General features: G+C 40.4%; 1 protein-coding gene across 1 annotated transcript in view; it reads right to left on the reverse strand.

The window, feature by feature from the left end:
• Nucleotides 1–10,964: 10,964 nt before the first annotated feature.
• Nucleotides 10,965–21,144, reverse strand: part of LOC129774756 (gastrula zinc finger protein XlCGF26.1-like) — a 46,578-nt gene continuing 36,398 nt past the window's right edge. Inside the window, exons 2-4 of the mRNA XM_055778697.1 lie at nucleotides 12,609–12,813; nucleotides 12,406–12,548; nucleotides 10,965–12,350 (exon numbers count right to left, since the gene is read on the reverse strand). Coding sequence (XP_055634672.1) covers nucleotides 11,021–12,350; nucleotides 12,406–12,548; nucleotides 12,609–12,813 — 1,678 coding nt within the window. The 3' untranslated portion in view covers nucleotides 10,965–11,020. The remainder of the gene's footprint in view (nucleotides 12,351–12,405; nucleotides 12,549–12,608; nucleotides 12,814–21,144) is intronic.

Consider the following 21,144-nt stretch of genomic DNA (forward strand, 5'->3'; position numbering starts at 1 on the left):
AGTTGACTCGGGACTCGAAAAGCGGTACTGGGGCGAAGCTGTTCTAACAGCAACTTACCTGCAGAATCGTTTGCCCTCCAGGTCAGTTGGGAAAACCCCCTACGAGCTTTGGTGGAATAGGAAGCCAGATCTCGCACATTTGAAGGTGTTTGGGAGTGAAGCCTATGTCCATATCCCTGAAACAAGGAGAAGCAAGCTAGATGCAAAGGCGAAAAAGCTGCATTTCGTCGGTTATTCGATGGAACATAAGGGATATCGTTTTGTAGATCGCGAGACAGATGCAATAACAATAAGCCGGGATGCAAGATTTATCGAGCTAAGAAATGGAACATCATCTGGTGAGTTTCCAGTTTCGATTACGGATGCAATGAATGGTGATGGAGTGAGCAATGCTGAGGATGAAATTAAGCTGCTGCCGTTCAAGGAAAAGCCTGATGAAAGCGAAGATAGCGATTCGGTGAACGAGGAAGCTTACGATACTGCCAGCCAGGATGAGATTGAGGAAACGTCTGGTGGAGCTCGACGATCCAAGAGAACGAATTTGGGAGCTGTTCCAAAGCGATTCGATCATTACGTCGTGGGTATAGCGGCGTGTGCTTTCGAAGAACCAGTAAACTATCGAGAAGCTATTAAACATCCGGAGTGGCGCAATGCTATGACGGAGGAAATTAAATCCCATCATCGCAATGGTACATGGAACCTAGTGCCTATGTCGAAAGGACGCAAGATAGTGGGATCCAAATGGGTCTTCAAGCTTAAGCGTAACGAAATTGATGAGGTGGTTAAATACAAAGCGAGAGTTGTAGCGCAGGGATACACTCAACAGATTGGGATCGATTATGATCAGGTGTTCGCACCGGTTACACGTCAAACAACATTACGAGTTTTTCTGACAGTAGCTGCCAATAGGAAATTAGTGGTCCGCCATCTAGACGTTAAGACTGCATACCTTAACGGAACGCTGGATGAAGAGATTTTTATGCGCCAACCACCAGGATTCGCTGTATCAGGACAGGAGGAGCATGTATGCCAGCTTAAGCGAAGTATCTATGGGCTGCGGCAATCGGCGCGTTGTTGGTACAAGAAATTAAACGGTATACTGAATAAGTTAGGATTCAAAACATCGTCGTCGGATCAGTGTCTCTACGTGAAGCAGACTAATAAAGCTACAGTGTTCTTGTTAGTTTATGTCGACGATATGCTGCTTGCGTCAAAGGACGAAGCAGAGATGGAACAGATTTGCAAATGCTTGGCCAGAGAATTTGAAATAGTAAACCTGGGTGAAATCCGGCACTTTCTTGGACTGGAGGTGCGTCCACAGGAAGGAGTGTACCTTGTTCGGCTGAAGCAATATATTGACAAACTTTTGGAGAAACACGGAATGGATCAAGCTAAGATGGCAAAGTCTCCCATGGATGCTGGATACTTAAATATACAGGAAACTAGTAGGTTACTCGAAGATTCAACGATGTATAGGAGTTTGGTTGGCGGATTGCTGTATCTGTCAGTCGTTGCTCGGCCGGATATATCAGCTGCAACAGCGATTCTTGGAAGAAACTTCTCAGCACCGAGTGAGTCGGATTGGACCGCCGCTAAGCGTGTATTGCGTTATTTAAAAGCAACAAACGAATGTTATCTACAGTTGGGAGGAGATGGCAATCAACCATTAATCGGATATTATGATTCCGATTGGGCTGGAGATTCCCAGAACCGGCGATCAACTTCGGGCTCCGTATTTTACTTTGGTGGAGGAACCATATCCTGGTCTAGTCGTCGACAGTCGTGTGTAACACTATCGACAATGGAGGCGGAATATGTTGCGCTTTCCGAAGCTTGCCAAGAGACAATCTGGTTGCGGCAACTTCTGTGTGACTTCGGGTAGATTCAGGACAAACCAACGATTATGAAAGACGACAACCAAGGATGTCTAGCATTCGTGAAGACCGAGAGGACGAGCCGTCGGTCGAAGCATATCGACACCAAGGAGAGGTTCGTTCAAGAACTGTGTGAGAACAATCAGATTGAGTTGGAGTACTGTCCAACTGAAATTATGGTGGCAGACATCATGACCAAGCCTTTGGGACCCCAGAAGCATAAGCAGTTCTTTCAGATGCTGGGGTTTGTAAGGGACGTGTGAAGCGGTGTGAACCCGATGAGGAGGAGTGTGGAAATATGCATCGCCTACCACTACACACATCCGAAACAACTGTGCGCACCTTCGTGCACTGTATACCTTGCGTCTACACCGAACGAGAGAGGCAAAGCAGTGTCCATATTTCATTCTAAACCTACCACTCCCCGCGATAAGTCGTATTTCTATTTTCCTTAGAATAAACGAGTGTAAACGTATTTCTCGCGTGTTAATTTATTTCTGCTGGTTCCACTCCGAATCCATTACGCTGTTTCCCTGACTTTGCCGTCAAAACTGACGTTATATAATAATAATAAATTTTAGTAGGAATATCTGAAAATTCATAGAAAAAAGGTTAAGTTAGAGTTAGGACTACGCGCTTCAACTAATGTAATAATACCAAGTAGATATTTTCATTCAAATTTTACCAATTGAAAATTGCCTTTTAGCCTTCTAATCTGATGGAGAATAGTTTGAATCCCAAACTCGAATGTCGCCACTAGCCATCGCGGATATTTTCGTTGTCTCGGGTTGAGGGCGATATCCGCGTTGACGGCATTGAGCTTCGTATTACGAAATGGGGGAGCAGGCATGACAATATGGGTTTGCAAAAGAAATGAACGTGCTTTTAAAATAAAAATTATGAATGAAAATTATTTTTACCAAACCAAATTAGTACTCTAGGTAAACTAAAATCACTTTTGCTTGCAAGTAGTAAAAAAATATCATACACAAATTGTGTTTAAAGATAATTTTGTATTATAATGGCAAGTTTTGGTGAGAATATCTGAAAATTGATAGAAAATAGTTTAAATTGGGGTCAGAACAGCGTACTTATAGAAGGCAAATAACGCAAAGAAAAAAATTTCATTCAAATTTTAGCAATTTAAAACTGCCTTAGGGTCGACTAATCTGATAGAGAATAGTTGACCTCATACAAACTAATATCGTATCCAGATGTCGACACCATTCCGCCGTCAACGCGAATTGACCGTGTAAGGTGGCAAAATATTGATTGAGGTTGGATCGGATGTCGAAAGCCTAGCTGTCACGATATTGAAGACACTTATTGTCAATCAGTTTGATCGTGTAAGGTGCCCATTAGAATGCAGTTATGAGTCAAAGTCAAAGTCTATCCAGGTTGCATGTGGTGAAATACAGATAAGCGATAGGTAAAGGACTTATACGCAGGAGTAAGAACGTTTATAGTTTTCTCTTTCCTTCACACATTAGATTTGAATTTAGGCTAGAATAAGGATAGAATAAAAATTGTATAAAAACGCAAGTTTCTCTGAATAAAGCAAGTAGTCTTTGAAATCGTGTCGTACGATTAAATCCGAAACTTCCTATTGAATCGACTTTTCGATGCCTGTACTTTCTTGGTCGCCTATTCAGTGACATTACTCTCCTCCTGGTGGATTCCCTTCTGGCCTAAGGTGCACAAACAGGTTCTTGGTGACACCGTTCATCAGCGCTTTCATGTTAAACGAAGTTAGCTTCACCACAACAGCGACAACATGCTCCAATCGTTGTTCAATTATAACTGAGTGGATTTCCGAGCGACGCTCGCTTATATACCGATTGGTGATTTCAATAGCCTGTTTTGAAAGCATTTTTAAGGCTATTGAAACAAGTTTTTGGATCAAAAAGTAACAAGCATATAACGCGTAGACATTTTATCTTTCGATTGAAGTGTTTATCATACCATTTCGTTCAGTTGGCTAGTGTGCGCACTCTCGACCAATCCGACTGTTTGCTTGGCTCGGTGCGCGCACTAGCAACCCAAGGGGCTGTCCACATACCACGTGGACAACTTTAGAGGGGGTAGGGGGTAAGAAAATGTCCACGCTTGTCCATGGTGAGGGAGTAGGGGGTTTAGATAATGTCAACGTGGACACATAAAATAAATATTTCTGAAAATACAATATAATAAAAAATGAATGAAATCTGCTTTGCATTATCATCGAATTTCCATCTTGCCACTCCTTACGTGTACTCCGCAAAAGACCATATTTTTTCATATCATTGAACTGTTTCGCTGAAATGCGTATTCTGAGAGTAACGCACATGAACCGAGAGTGATGAACTTATTTACATTCTGCCAGGATGAAGACATCATAAAAGAATTTTAGAATCTTGTAATTTGAAAAATGCACGACATAGTTTTCTCAAGCGGCCCATACATCTACAATATTATTGCACAACATAGGTGGTTGTGAAATAATATTGAGGGTGTGTTTCAGATATTGAAATGTTGTACAATATATTGTATGATATCAAAAAATTAGATATTTATTGTGCAACGCTTACAATATTGCTTGATCTATGTGTGACGTTGTGCAATATGGTGTCAGTTAATGTCAAAACTCATGTTTACATTTACATCTTCTCGGGTGTAAAGTGAGTGTTATCCTAAAAAAATTAACAGACTGTTTTTTGAGGACGCGTGTGTCGCCATGGCCATCAAAAACGCTGAGGGGGATTTTATTATCGAGTTTATTGAGACTAATCGTTCACTTCCGAAATTATGGCATACCAAGTGTAGAGTACTTCAATTAAATATTGAACGTCAGTAGCCAGCCTTGCACAATATTCAGGACTGACTTCAATGTCGTCCCCAAATGATTCAATTTCATTGCACAAATATGACTGTGACGCCATAATATTGTACGTCTGTGGACAACCTTCAATAATGATGTCAATAAATTGGTACAATAGTATTGTGCGTGTATGGGGCGCTTTAGGCACGGGTTTGTTGTTGTATCTGTCTTTCGAGAGCTCCAAAGGTGATGAACCAAAGGAAAATGAACAACGAATTACCTGGTGAAGCTTGGTTACGTAGAACGCTACAACATATCGGTTCCATACTATTGCATCTTGTGAGATTGAAAAGGAATTCTGCTTTATGAGCTTCTACAGAGATTCGATAAATTCTAACAAGTACTGCTAATAACTAAACGAAATTAAAGTCAGCGATCCAGAACAAACTAACAGAATTAGTCAATATGATAGACGTCGTATTCCACCGGACAATGTCAAATTTCATTCTCTTTGACAGCCCGGCCGAAAATATTATGTTTCCCTAAGGTGTGCTATCCCAGCAAACATTAAATCGTATAACTTTGCACATGATAAGTCACATATAATTTCGTATCAAATCACAATCGCATAAAATATCAATCAAAATATCGATCATATATATCTAAAATCGCATAAAATGCAAAAACACGATTTTCCATGTCATCGATGGATTGAGTGGTAACGTTGTCGTATCAAATCGCATATCAGTCCAAAAAGCATCGCATATCGTTATATACGGCTTTATATGCGTACAAAACATGGCATATACGTATATCGCCTCCACTTTTGTGTGTATATGCTAGTTATCTGCATCGCCTCCAATTATAGCTATTCATACGACTTAATGTTTGCTGGGATTTTACCCGTCGTCCTCCCAGATATTGCACCTTCCGGTTATCAATCGTTCGGGTCACTTTTCTTGAGTGCAAAAATTTCGATTCATAGAACAGCATAAAAAATAACCTTGCCCAGTTTTTTACGGGAAACCAAACATGTTTTGGGAGGTTGGGCATAGATGTTGCGAAAGAATCGATTCAGCAATACCACACACTGTGTAAACTAGGAATAAGAATTAGGCAATCAATAGTTTGAAAAAGAGGCCACGCAGAGAAACTCGATGTTGGGAGCCGCATGAATTATTCTAAAGGAAGTTGATTGACTAATTTTCATCAGCGAAGCACAACTGAATCAACCCACTTCTGGAGCAAATAATCACGGGTGATAGAGATGGGAAAAATACGATATCGTTCGCAAAAGATCATGGGATAAGCAAGACAAACCACTACAAATATCATCAAAGTCTTGACTCCAAAAAAGGGACGCTGTGTGTATGGTGGAACTGGAAGCGACTCTTCAATCATGAGGAGTTACATATCCAAAAGGTTGATTCAGTGTTGTGCGGTTCACAACTAGATAGTTTTCACGAGGCGATTATGGAAGAAACTACCAAAATCGATCAACAGAAAAGTGTCACATAAATCTCTGATGACGCACCAAAAAAATGAGGCGATTTGTTGGGAATCTTTGATGCATCCACGGTATAGCCCATACCCTGCAAACATCTTTGCTATCTATTAATAAATGATCGAGTTATAGGCGCTCAAAATCGTTGACTTTTTCCTACTTTTTCAGTGCCTAGATTTTCATTTTACTCCCTAATCTTCCGGTTAGACGTAGTCTAACCTAAAAAAATAAAAAATTCAGAAATTAAACAGAAAAACGCGGATACTTTAAAAAACCAACATATTCGAATAATTGTGTGTCTATGAGAGTGATGCTTGTGATGTGTTCATTTGAGCCGCCATTTGTGTCTTAAACAAACCAACACTACAATAGCATGACCGATATCGATTTTTTTTATCACTGCTGCTTTGTTTCGTAATTTTAATAACCATTTTGTAATGAAACCCTAGATTTAATTGTCTGATTTTTTTGAAAACATATACTGCTCAACCAACTTACGTCGGTTAATATTTGAGTATGATAATAAAGAATAATAATAAAGCATTCCCGAGAATAGATTAACAAGTAAATTTTTTATGTGGATTTTAGCGGTGAAAACAATCTGACAACAAAAGTGGAATTTGGAAGAAACTAAATAGCAATACAAATAACTTTCCGGGGAATGTTGGAAAACGAATAAATGAATTTAAAACAAACCGTTATTATTTTTTTTTTCTGTATTATAGTGACTTTCAACGCTTCTGGCTGGTTCGTCACTTTTACCTTCCATTTTGGAAGAATGTCGGGAGTGAGAATTGAACTCGTGATCTTGAGCGTGAGAAGTATGGATGTTACCTCCACGCCAGATCGGCTCCACGGCCGTTATTATTAATTAAGCTAACATTTTTATCCATAAAACTATAAAATTAAAAATAGAATCAATCCCAAAATGAAATTTAAGCGAAGTTCAATTTTATTTTGATCTTTTTAGAAATAATTGGTGTAATGTCCACGTGCACAACAGGGGGAGGGGTATAGGAAAAGTCCACGTTTGTCCACGATGGGGGAGGGGGGGTGTTCAAAAACATGATTTTTCTGTCCACGTGGTATGTGGACAGCCCCCAACCCGACCAAACTATGGAATGAAAAAAAGTCTGCAGTGTGCGAGGTCTCTTATTCTTTTCTACAAATCCTGCCGGTCGTTTTCGTTGAACGTATGCTGGCGGGTCGTTATGTTGCCGGTGTATGTGAATGTTTTCATAAGAATTGCATGGTAGAATAACTGACGTAACGGAACGGGAACGTGACGTGGATGTTGTATGTGAATCGCACTTATTACAAAGAAATGAACACACTTTTAAAATAAAAATTATGGATGAAAATTATTTTTCCCAAATCAAATGGAAAATCCAGGCTTCCCACCACAAGATTCAAAATAGCATATTTCAAATATTTCCTCCAGCACTTTAATTTCACGAAATCATCGTTAACAACGACATGATCTACAACATTAATAACTAAAGTCTCATGATCGGTTATTTTCAAATTGGTATCTGTGACTGTACTAATAGTTTCAAAATTGGAATAAACATGATCAATTAAAGTTTTACTGTGCCTGGAAATACGCGTAAATTCGTCTACTGATTGTTTTAAATTAAAGAAATCTACTAAATGTTTGAAATGGTTTGAATTGTGATTTTCATGCCAATTAATATTGAAATCACCGCCTAATATATTCAATTTGCTACAATCAAGGAATATTTCGAGCCAGGTTTCTAAAACTTCAATAAAAAGATGGTCACTAGAGCTAGGAAAGTGATACAAAACACCATAGTTGCCCATCTTCATGCCACGTTCAACTGTAATGCCCAAGAACCAGTTTCCTTCAATAACTTCGTTGAGGCACAGATTGAATCGAACCGATTCTTTGACATAAATATCAACACCGTCAGTATGCCTAGAATGTGATAAACAAGCAGCAACATTATATTCCGGGATACTACACTGATCAAATGACTCAATTTCAACTATGTGTGTTTCCGACACGAGGACTAGAAGTGGACGCTTTTCTTCAAAAATCTGACGCAAAGCTACGTAGTTTGTTGGCCGCAATATTCAAATACAAAATATAACATTGGTTCACAATTCTTCTGGAACCTGGTTGCTATTTATTGAAACGCAAGCTGCTTTTCTTCAACTCATCATCAGTCTTTGATAAACTGAACATTCTGAGCTAAATGCGGCATGGTTGACGTCCGAATTCGTTTTACATTCTCTATTCATTTTCAAACAATTAACACATTTCAATACAGTTGACCTGCACTCAGATGTCTTGTATTTCTGACTACACCTAGAACACGTTTCACAATTTTGTTTGCAATCCGTGCTCTAATGTTCAAATTCTCCGCATTTGAAGCATCTTAACACACTAATCGCAGAAACTACGGAGCACCGATCGAACCCCACATTTACTTTTCTCGCGCTCAATAAACAATTATATGTATCAACATCTACTTCAATTATAGTGTTATACTTATGTAAAGCGTGGATTTTCGAACATGTTTAAAACACTTTGACGTCTTTTATTGTGATGTTTTCATTTTGACTTTTTAAATAGTCAACGAAAACATCGGAAGAATACTGATCGCTCATGCCCACAATTTTTAATCTCGGCACCGATGTGGGAAAAACAGCATGGTATTTTTCACCCAAATTACTTTCAATATCATTTTTTACATCTTCAATATTTGCTCCAGTTGCACACTCAACAATGATGGAGCCATCTCTACCATTCCTAAAATTACTAATTTTGTGTGTTCTCGGATATAGTTTTGTTTTCAAATGCTTACGAGTATCCTCGCAAGCTTGTTTGGATTCTTTGGGTTTTATAACAATGACCGACTGAGTTATACTATTTTTTGCTTGATACTATTACACGTTACTTTATTGTCGATAACAATGTTTGAAACTTTAACTACATCCGCGAAACTTATGTTATTTTGAATGACATCATCATTCTCATTGTTTTGAAATTTCGTTTAGGAACATTTTGGTGCGATTCAGAAAGAATTGTTCCAGGTTCAATGAGCGAATTATTCTTAGCAGCTAAATTATTTCGCGCGTTAATTGTCAAAACTGAACTTGTCAGAGAATCCAATTTCTCACATATCAATCTTTCAAGAGACCCATTCAAATTCTGTCTCAATTCTTCCATACCGCATTTTAGCGCGCTGTATAATGTGCGATTCACATAGCACGTTACGGAGAAGAACGTCTACGTTCCGTCAACGTCTCCACCAATTCACACATGCAGTCAATGCTTCCACCAGCACCGTCACGTCAAATGCCAAACGAATGATTTATTTAATTTTATTCATAGTGTCGCCACCTACAACAATTTTAAATTGCAATGCCCTCTTTCAATTCAGCATGCCTAGAATCAGTTCTAAATTTTAAGAAATTCAATGAGAATCATTGAATTCAATTATTTAAATGCTTAAACCCCGTAGTCCGACCCTTATGTAACAATAATAATAAATAGAATAATTATTTCAACTAGTCGCGAATGATATTCATTCCGAAATTTGGAGCTAAGAGATATGTTGGCATAAGAAGTACAGTAAGTTACTTATAAAGCGATATGCTGAGGCACCACTCAGTGTCGCATTGGAGTCAGTTTTGACCAGTAATTGGACATTTGCGACTGGTGGCGACTTTCAATGTGGGGCCATAATTTGGCCCCCGAACTCAATGTTTACAAAAATGTCCAACTAGAGGTAAAAATGTCTAATTAAACGTGTTGCATCACATATCTGTTCAAATAGCTTAATGTCGATGTAGATGTAAATTACTGTACAACCAAATCAAAACAAAAGCCGAGACACAAAGCCCAGACAAAAACCAAATGAGCCGTCCGTCTCAGTCAATTATTCTTTTCTACAAACCCTGCCGGTCGTTTTCGTTGAACGTATGCTGACGGGTCGTTACGTTGCTGGTGTATGTGAATGTTTTCATGAGAATTGCATGGTAGAATCATTGACGTATCGTGACGTGACGGGACGTGAACGTGACGTGTATGTTGTATGTGAATCGCACTTAACTGAGCAACAATGTGATCTCGTATATCCGTAAGCGAGTCCGAGAGTTAGATACACACACCATACAGAGAAGAGAAATGAAGAACAAATGAACCGCCACGGCTGCTATACAAGATAAATAGCACGCCGGGGCCGGCGGAAAAATGCAAAATTAAACGAGAATCGGTTGTTGTGGCAGGCGTTCTCCTACTTATCCTTATTTCCCAACACAAAGGGCACGCGAACGAAGACTTCTTTCGCTGCACAGGGTAATATTTCACACTTAATATCAATAACTTACAACAGCACAAAACACACTACTATGTCCACCATGATAGCATATTTCATAATAGTAAATAATAGTAATATTGGTGAGAATATCTGAAAATTCATAGAAAATAGTTTAACAACGTACTTCTAGTAGATAAACAACGCCAAGAAAAAAAATCTCATACAAATTTTAGCAATTTAAAATTGCTTTAGGGCCGACTAATCCGATAGAGAATAGTTGGCCTCATACAAATTAATGTCGTATCCAGATGACGATACCATTCCGCCTTCAACGCGAATAGTGATAGTGATTGTATCGAATCTTCGATTCGATTTCTCTAATAGGGCCCATTATTGGCAACCCTTGGTACACGCGTATTCTTGAGCTCTTCACTCTGTATACGATCAAAGCGTGTTGTTCGGTGTAGAAATCTGAAAATAATTAAAAAAGGCTGAAGTATAACTAAAATAAAAATAAGATGGAAAATTGCTTTATTGATACGACAGTAGTAATTTTTGTTCAATTGTTTGCGATATGCGAAACCATATGTCTGCGCAGATAGTCCTGTCTCGGATATCTCTTTCCGCATATGTGACAGGCGTACGGTTTAATGCCCTCGTGTGCCATAATGTGTTGTTTGAGATTGCTCGGACATGCAAAGCTTGCATCACACATATTGCACTTGTGTGGTTTTTCGCCCGTATGCAACCTCATATGGAGTTTGAGAGTTGCCTTTCGTGCGAATGACGCCGAACAAATACTACAGCTCATCGGTCGATAATCCGTCCTATGCGTAATATAGTGACTTTTTAGGTTCGTCTTTTTCCTGAATCCTTTGCTACAAATTTCACATTTGAATCGATCCTTTTCAATGGAATGCGACTTCACATGTTTTCTGTACGAGTCCTTTACGGCAAATGTTTTCGAGCAAACCGGACATACCAATGGACGATCTCCTTGGTGCAAACGTTCGTGATCAATGAGAAAGCGTTTTTCACGAAACATTTTACCACATTGGGTACACATGTTTTGCTCATTACGATATGGTTTTGATTTGTGATCCAACAATGTCCGTTTAGTTTTGTATCTGCGGTGACAGATGTCACAAATGAATTTTTTTTCATTATCGTTTGTTGAAGATTGACTTTCTGGAAGATGGATTTCATCAGCATGTTTTCTCAACAATTCTTCGGACTCGAACTGTTGGTAACATGCACAGCATTTTGTGAGTTGTTCCTTTCTGTCACTGTTATCTTTATCATGAGACTCTTTGTGATTCGCAAGTTGAGATTCTGTGAGAAATTCTTTATCACATTCCTCGCATTGAAATTTTTTCTCGATGTACATTTCTCGTTGATGACGGAGTAGAAATCGCTTCTTAGTATACCGATTAAAGCAAACTGAGCATTCAAATGGTCGAACTGTTGTTATTTGTACGTCGGTAATTCTTGACATGATATGCATTTTAGAATGTTGCTCAACTTGCTCTACATTTTCCAAACGCGTCTTGCATTTGCAGCATCGTTTGGGAGAAGACGAAGTTTTTGTTTTCACACACCTCCTTAGTTCCCTCTCGAATACACTTTCGTCATCGCTGTCATCCACGTTGTTTTCTCGATTTGTCTCATTATCGTCTTCCCTATCATCCACTTGCATATATCCCTCGCCGATTTCATCATCGTTATTGAAATTTGATGAACTTCCGTTTTTCTCATATGTCAACATGTTCGATTGTTCATCGTTTGATGTATAAAGATCTGGCTCTACATATACACATTCAGTTTCCGTCTTGAACTCTGTTTTTAGTTGATTGGCATTTGTCGCATTGTTAAATTCATATGGTAGTAGTCTAAAAAAAATCTATTATTACTATCGATAATTTTTAATTTCCAATCGTATCTCACCGCAAAGCATCTTTACTATCGCTAAGCTGACTTCGAAACAAAGCATCAGATTCCTTGCAACGTATCGCCAAATTATACGCTACAATTAGATCGGACTTGCAATCTACACAACATTGGAATGGTAGGTAATCGCCTTCAAAAACCTACAATCAATAGTACATAGATATATTTTTTTGGACATTTTGCATTGAAATCTATATTACCTCTATCGTGACACAATAACGTAACATTTCAGCCAGTGTTCTCCCATTTATGATTTCACTGAGGGAAGTTATTTTTGTAGAATTTTTAGAACATATACGACACCGCTGATCAACGATCTGTAATACGGACATTGCTCTTCCGTTCCTTCCAGGCTTGTTTTCGGTATACCTCCAAACACAATCAATTGACCCAAACAAAACGTTTCTGTCAAATCAAATTATATTCTTGACAAACACAAGCCAAAGATTCATTCAAAGGTAACGCAGTACGGGTTGTAAGCGTGTAAACACCTCACTGGCTCTCCCGCGCGATTTTCGAAATGGCAAGTCGCAGCAGGAGTCAAGCGGACCTTACACGGTCAATATTATTGACAATGGGATTGGATTCGATTCATTGTTTTTAAGAGGCTTTAAACGTTGCAGTTCATTCACCTCTAAAAAACAATATGATGACATTTGAGAGCATAACGACAGCTGAACACAGCCGACGATGCAGAAATCCGGATTTTTTGATTTTCGATCATCAATATCGTGACATTTCATATAAATCTATGATGTTGACGTTTTACCTCACGGACTTCGAGGCTACAACTAAGGGTACAACCACGAAGAGATTAGAGTACTTGGCAAGCGGTCCAGCGGAAATAGTTAGTTACAGCGATGCCGATTGGGGAGGAGATGCGGATGACCGGACCACGACCGGTTACGTTTTCTTGATGCAGGGAGGGGCGATCTCATGGAACGTCAGAAGCAGCCTAACGTAGCCCTCTCGTCCTGCGAAGCGGAGTGCATGGCTATTGTGTGCAAATGAGCGTCCGCGGGATAATCAAAGACCGCCCGAAGCCGAACGTTGACTCCCTGCTGATAAGATGGCGGAAAATGTGCCGGGTGCCCAGCTCACTTGATCGCTAAACTGACAATGCCCACAGAACAGAACTGGCAGAAGGCAGAACTGGGCATGCCACACATTTTCTCTCTTCTCCGAAAAAAAAGAATCGAATAAAAAAATGACGAAAAAAAACAAATTCATGTGGATTTCGTTTCAGTGTATTTTCCTTCACATAACACATTTGAACCACCTTTGAAACATATGAGCTAATTGATCACGTTTAACTAACAAAATATCGAGTCATAATCTGCCTCAAGAGACGAAAGAGCCACGGAACTTTGACCCTTAATGATCCAGCTTATTGGACCACTTCCATAGAAAAAGATGAACCCTGTAGTCGATCTTCTCGTTCGACGATCTACGGCCCAGTCCGAATCAGAGAAACCTCTTAGGCACCATCCTTCATCTGGTCCGAATTTCAGTCGCCAATCTTTCGTAACACTTAGATATTGCAGCACGCGCTTTGCTACACACCAATCCATATGGATAGGTTCACTTACTTTCCTCCCAAGCATTCCGACATTCAAGGAAAGATCAGGTCGAGCGTTGAAGGCTAAGTACAACAACGCACCTACGAGGCTGCGATATAGTGTCCGATCATTGAATCGTTGGCTGTCTTCATTACTTGATGTGTACCCAGGATCTACTGGGGTCTTAGAGGGGCGACAATTCTGCATATTATACTTGCACAGAACGGTATCGATGTATGCTGACAATTTTAGAGTGTAATTGCTTCCCTCTCTCCCAATCTCATATCCCAAAAAATGGCGTACAGAGTCAAGCGAAGTAACATCGAATTTATTCCGAAGATTTACATACACCTTGTCTCGGTAACGTACCACGCGTTCGCCGATTATTGCGGCTCAATACTGTTTCGTCTGGCACATCTAGTTCAACACTCAGTCCGTTCAGGCCAGGAAAATCACTCTCGACACTTTCTTCTGCATCTTCATACACTGAATGATGCTCTTCTGTTTGCGTATGATCTTCTTCTTCTTTATCTTCAATCACTATCACGGGGTCTTCTTCACTCTCCGTCACTGGATCATCTGGAACACATCTCTCTTCCTGCGGCATATTCGGAAGCGACCTAGTCTCCTCCTGCTGCTCAGAGCCGTTTGCGAGTTCCAGGAATTCTGTATCACGACTGATGATAATGCGGTTTATTTGAACATCAAGAAAACGATAACCTTTGTGGCATCCTGAATAACCCACGGAAACAAGTTTCTTCGATCGAGGATCAAACTTTTTACGTTTAGCATCAGGTATACGCACATACGCTTCACATCCGAAGATTCTAAGATCACTCAGGTTCGGCTTATGCCCGTCCACAACTCGTACGCTGTCTTGTCAACAACTCTGGATGGAAGCCGATTCTGAATAAATGTGCCCGTGAGAACCGCTTCACCCCAATAGCGCATGGGAAGATTAGCGTCTAAAGGCATACAGCTTGCCATTTCTTGCAACGACCGATTCATCCTCTCCGCTACTCCGTTTGACTGCGGTGAGTAGGGTGTTGAGAACTGCTGCTGAATACCCTCCGTTTTACAAAACTTCTGGAGCCTCTCACCCACATGTTCTCCTCCTCCATCCGAACGCAGTACACAAGGTTTCCTATCGAAAATATGTTCCATCCATCGAACATATTCCATAATCTAGTCGGCTGCTTCATCCTTCGACCTCAGAAGGAACACCACGCAAAATCTACTGAAATCGTCAATTAGTGTGACGAAATATCTGTTACCACTTGGCGTTGGATTCTCCATGGGACCACAGAGATCCGTGTGTATAATGTCCAACGACCGTTTCGACTTCCGCTCTAGAACTTGAGGAAAGGGCTTTCGTACCAACTTACCCTTCAAACAGCACTCACACACGATCCGTTCTCCGCAATCCGCCAGTTTTATTCCACTGGCTAACCTCTGTCTAACAATCGCATTCACAACACTGATGTCGCGATGGCCCATTCGCCGATGTCATGTGTGTTGGCAATTCACACCATGATTTCCCGTTACCGCCAAACACTGGTCCGCCAGCTTCAACTTATATTGGTTACCAACCAATTCACCAACGGCAACGATAGAATCATCGGCATTCTTGATTGCACAACCGTTTCCTTCGAACAGCACAGTTAAACCTTTCATCGCGAGTTTCCGAACAGAGATCAAACCGCCTTCCAACGAGGGAACCAACAACACGTTCTCCATCGTGATGGCAATGCGCTCGCCCTTGGCATTCATGCCCATAATCACACCACCTCCAGCTCCTGTCGATTTTGTTTTCGTTCCGTCCGCAAGGGTCACGTCCACGACGACACCACGATTGAATTCTGCGAAAAAATCGCGGTCGTTCGTCATATGGCATGTACATCCACTGTCAATCGTCCACCCACCAGGAATGACATCACCGGCCACGAAACACATATTACCACAGGCCGCATTATCCGCTACCACCTGCTTCGATGAAACACTATCGCCATTCTCCGTTTGGGCTTGTTTCACTTTCTGCTTAGCACCCGAATTTGTTCCCGCTGGTTTACAAGATTCACTTGTGCTTTCACTCTTTTGAGCGAGAAATTTACGACAGTTTTTCTTTAAGTGTCCTGGTTTCAAACAATAAAAACATTTCTTCTCACTTCTCTCGTGAACCTTCATCACTTTCTCACTGTCACGATGTCTGCTATGACCAACCCGCTTCTGGTACTCGTCACGCAATCGAGCTATGACTAGATCCATGGTCAGATCTTCTTGCGGTCGATTCTCTAACGACGTCACAAAGCTGCTGTACGACTGAGGGAGACTGCGCAACATCATAATAATGCGCAATAATTCACTGAGTTCCACTCCCGCATTGTCGAGGCGCTCAAACAAACACTCAAATTCTTCAAGATGCTTCTCCGCGTCACCGCCCTCGCACAAATTCTTCGAACACAGCTGCTGCAACAACATCACTTGGTTTCCAATAGTGGCTTTCTCGTGATAAGCCCTCAAATTTTCCCACATTTAGTGAGCCGTTTCGTACTTTTTGATAAATCGAAACTGACTGTCTTCAACAAACAGAGCGATTGTCGCTCTTGCTTTAGTGTCACTTTTCTTCCATTGTTCAATTTCTGGATCTATTTCTTCTGGCTTCCGCTTAATAATTGCATCCCACAAATCCTCGCGTTCCAGCAAGGATCGCATGCGGAATTTCCAAGAAGCATAATTTCCGTTGCCGAGTTTGGCAAACGATGCTTTCCAGCCGTCAGTCATTTTCAATTTTTCACTACACGCGTTATCAAATCGAAATTAAAACAAAAAATGAGTGGGTTATATCTATGATATAACCGCAAGGTTGACGTGGAACTACCTTAGCTTAGCAATCATTCGTTTGTATTGATTAAATTCTTGATTGAATGAAACAGTTTCCAAATTCAATTGAGTTCAATATATTTGTTCTGTGAGTGAAAAAAATGAACAAATGCCATGTGAAGTCAATTCATTTATTGTGATTGATTGTTCTTCGTTACAAGTAAATTTAATGACGGACCTTTTACGTTTGGTATGATGACTAGAACAAAATATATGTACGGAAGAATTATCAAACGTTTGATGAACCAGCCTAAGGCTGAAAATCTTTCCAATAAAGACAAAAAAAAATTATCAAACGTTTATTTTATTTTACATTTCCCTCTGAAGTTTACATCCCAAAAGTGTACATACTTCTCGAATCTCGAATTTGCTTGAAAGTGGGAAGTTCATTCGCTTCTAGTGTCTGCACGATTTTCCCAGGGTCCTAAGTTTAGAAGATCATGTTAGGACAGACATATTCCACTCTGCACAAAGGCAAGCGAGGACAAAAGTACTCGCAGTTTGCATTTATTTGCAGAGCCGATTTCCGCAGAAACCTCGGTTTTGAAGTCTGTGTTAGGGAAGCACATTTCAATCGGAACAAAAATACCCCCGATTTGTATGAATTCGCAATGCCGATTTCCCCACGCTCCATGGATTTGAAGTCTGTGTTAGGGAAACACATTCCAGTCCGAACAGAAATACCCCCGACTTGCATGAATTTGAAACACCGATTTCTCCAGGCACCTTGGTTTAGAAATCTCTATTAGGGAACACATTTCGGTGGGAACAAAAACTCCCCCTACTTTCGTGTGTTCTTCTTCTTCTTTTTGGCTTTAAGAGGGTTTAAACTTTTCAGTTCATTCGCCTCTAGGCTCTTTCGTGTGTTTGCAATGCCGATTTCGCTGCTTGGTTTTGAAGTCTGTGTTAGGGAACATTTTTCGATGAGAACAAAAGTCCCCCTACTTTCATGTATTTGCAATGCCGATTTCCCCAAGGCTGCTTGGTTTTGATGGCTGTGTTAGGGAAACCGTAAATCGGGCCAATCAAAACGATGCAGTTAGGGCGTTTAGATAACGCCTAATATTTTACAGTTATTCAATTGTTTATCTAATGAAAAACAACATTTTGTTAGTTGCGATAGATTTTATTTTTTTTTTATCCAAAATATATATTTTTATTAAGGCTCATATGGCGTCAACCTGACGGGGCCGGGAGTTCAATATTTCGACAATGTTTGCCTTATAACTATGTTAGTAATATGTAACCGATTACTCGCGGTTGGCTCGAGGTTAGTATTACAAGTGTTTTCGTAATTGTGATGTTGCTGTCTCCAATGCTCTGTACCTGTGCCCGACACGGGATACTTCCTATTGGGATGCAGCTGACCATTAATCAGCAACGCCCCCCTAGTCTGTACCCCATATCTAGCGTGGTGCGTCTTCTCGAGGAATCCAGGATAGAATGGTCACTAGCCGGCGCAATCATCAGCTCGTGTAGAGTTGTCATGAGCGGTACAACCTTTGGCTTTTGTTGAATCATCAGTGGACTGCACAACCTTTGGCCCGTGTATCTGTAAAGAGTGTGTGTATGTATTGCCGCGACTAAGTAAAAGTTTATAGATCGGATAGGAGGGATACGAAACAGGGACACAAAGAAGGAAACATCATTAAACGTTGACATCGGCGTTTCTGAGGAACAGGTATAGATGAAGCAGAAGATCAGGATCACGGCTACCTAAGATATCTCGGACGGGGATATCCGATTGTCTGCCTTTTGCTCTCAGTGCTCTAGAGAGCTGAGAGCGAGCAGCATGGAACCGGATACACGACCAGACAATATGCTCGATGTCGTGGTAGCCATCGCCACAATCACAAAGATTGTTTGCTGCGAGCCCAATTCGATAGAGATGCGCGTTTAGGTTGTAGTGATTGGACATACGCCGAGATATCACGCGAATGAAATCACGACCGACATTCAATCCCTTAAACCAAGCTTTCGTCGAAACCTTAGGGATAATCGTGTGTAACCAACGACCGAACTCATCTTCACTCCACATGCGCTGCCAACTTACGAGCGTATACTGACGAGGAATGTGGAAAAATTCATTATAAGCAATTTGCCTTTCAAAAAGTGTGCCTTCTAAAGCGCCCACCTTAGCTAGCGAGTCCGCTTTCTCATTCCCCGGAATCGAGCAATGAGAGGGAACCCATGCTAAGGTAATCTTGAATAATTTTTCGACCAAAACACTCAATAGTTGTCTTATTCTTGTTAGGAAATAAGATGAGCGTTTATCAACTTTCATTGAGCGGATTGCCTCTATTGAGCTGAGACTGTCTGAAAAAATAAAATAGTGGTCGATGGGCAATGTTTCAATGATCCCTAATGCGTAATATATCGCACCCAGTTGCGATAGATGCGTAGAAATATTCCCTATCAAGTGATGCAAACATCTCTCCTATCCAGTACGAAATGTTCGAGCTATAAGCATTCGAAATCTTTCATTTTTTCCTGCATGTTCTGTGTTTAGGTTTTCATTTTACCCTCCATATATTCCGGTTAGACGTAGTCCCACGTCAAAATTTCTTCAGGAACCTTCAACACTGATACTTCCCGGAAAAACCAGCTTTCCACCGAAACAATCCACTTATTAACACTCCCGGGGACCTGGGCCCATAACCTGAGGGACGAAACACTCAGCAGGAACGCGCAACCGGAGTGCAAAATACGGACGGAGTTTTCGGCTAGCAGAACGAAAAAAGAAAACACGTCTGATCTTTAGCGAGGCTAGTTTTATTCTGTCAGAAAAATACAGTCATGGTAACGGCAAACGGAAATGAATAAACGCACGCAAGGTGCATAGAACGAATAGTGGTGGGAACATAATATCGTTCCCTTTTTACAAGGTTACATAACGAAGTGCTCATCATTCTCCATCAGTTCCGCTATATATACGCATACACATTTGAAACACACGCAATAATATTTGTCTTGCATGAAACGTGCCGTGCCGGTTACGCTACGTGCCTGATAGTATAATATTACCTTAAAGTGCGATTCACATACAACATCCACGTCACGTTCGCGTTCCGTCCCGTCACGTTGCGTCAATTATCTTTCCAAACAGTTTTTATGCAAACATTCAAATACACCGGCAACGGCAACTTCGACTTGCAGTTGCTGGTGTATGTGAATGCTTCAATAGGAATTGCATGGAAGAATAATTGACGCAACGTGACGTGGATGTTGTATGTGAATCGCGCTTAAGGCTGCACGAAACGCATACAATCGTGAGAAGTAAACAACTACATATAATTGTGTTGGTGTTGCTTCCCACTTGCTTCGTTCGAATTCGTCAGCTTCTATCGAACAAAATTGTAAAGGTAAGAGGTAAAAATGTCCAATTAAACGTGTCGCATTACAGGTCTGCCCAATTAGCAAAATGTCGCATTAAATGTAACTTACTGTACGAACCACCCACCTTATATATGATGTCTCCCACCGTTCTAGAGACATCTCAACATTCTGTTCAATTTTTAGAGCGTAAACCATCTGTCAATTATTTCACTGTTTACATTTTCTTATTGGCACCTTACACGATCAACCGATTGACAATAAAGGCTGATTTAGACGATGCCAGTCAGCGCTCTAGTTGAAGTATCCAGTGAACAGAGAACAGACACTCTGTTCAAGTTAGAGGCAAATTACTTGTTCGATACTGGTACAAGTAACTTGAACAGAGTGTCTGTTCTCTGTTCACTGGATACTTCAACTAGAGCGCTGACTGGTATCGTCTAAATCAGCCTTAAGTGTCTTCAATATCGTGACAGCTAGGCTTTCAACATCTGATCTAACCTCAATCAATATTTTTCCACCTTACACGGTCAATATCGCCCTCAACCCGAGACAACGAAAATATCCGCGATGGCTAGTGGCGACATTCGAGTTTGGGATCCAAACTATTCTCTATCAGATTAGAAGGCTAAAAGGCATTTTTCAATTGGTAAAATTTGAATGAAAATATCTACTTGGTATTATTTAATTAGTTGAAGCGCGTAGTCCTAACCTTAACTTAACCTACTTCCTCTGAATTTTCAGATATTCCTACTAAAATGTATTATTATAATATAACGTCAATTTCAGACATAATTTTTGTATGGGATTTTCTCACCACTTGCAGAAAAAAAGTGATTTGCATTCACATAGAATACTAATTTGATTCGTAAAAGTTAATTTTCATTCATAATTTACACTTTAGAATTCGGTTTTTCTTCTCAAAAATACATCATAATATTCGTTTCACAAATACAGACTGTTC

Source organism: Toxorhynchites rutilus, chromosome 3 (genome assembly GCF_029784135.1).
Source record: "Toxorhynchites rutilus septentrionalis strain SRP chromosome 3, ASM2978413v1, whole genome shotgun sequence".
NCBI classification, from domain to species: domain Eukaryota; kingdom Metazoa; phylum Arthropoda; class Insecta; order Diptera; family Culicidae; genus Toxorhynchites; species Toxorhynchites rutilus.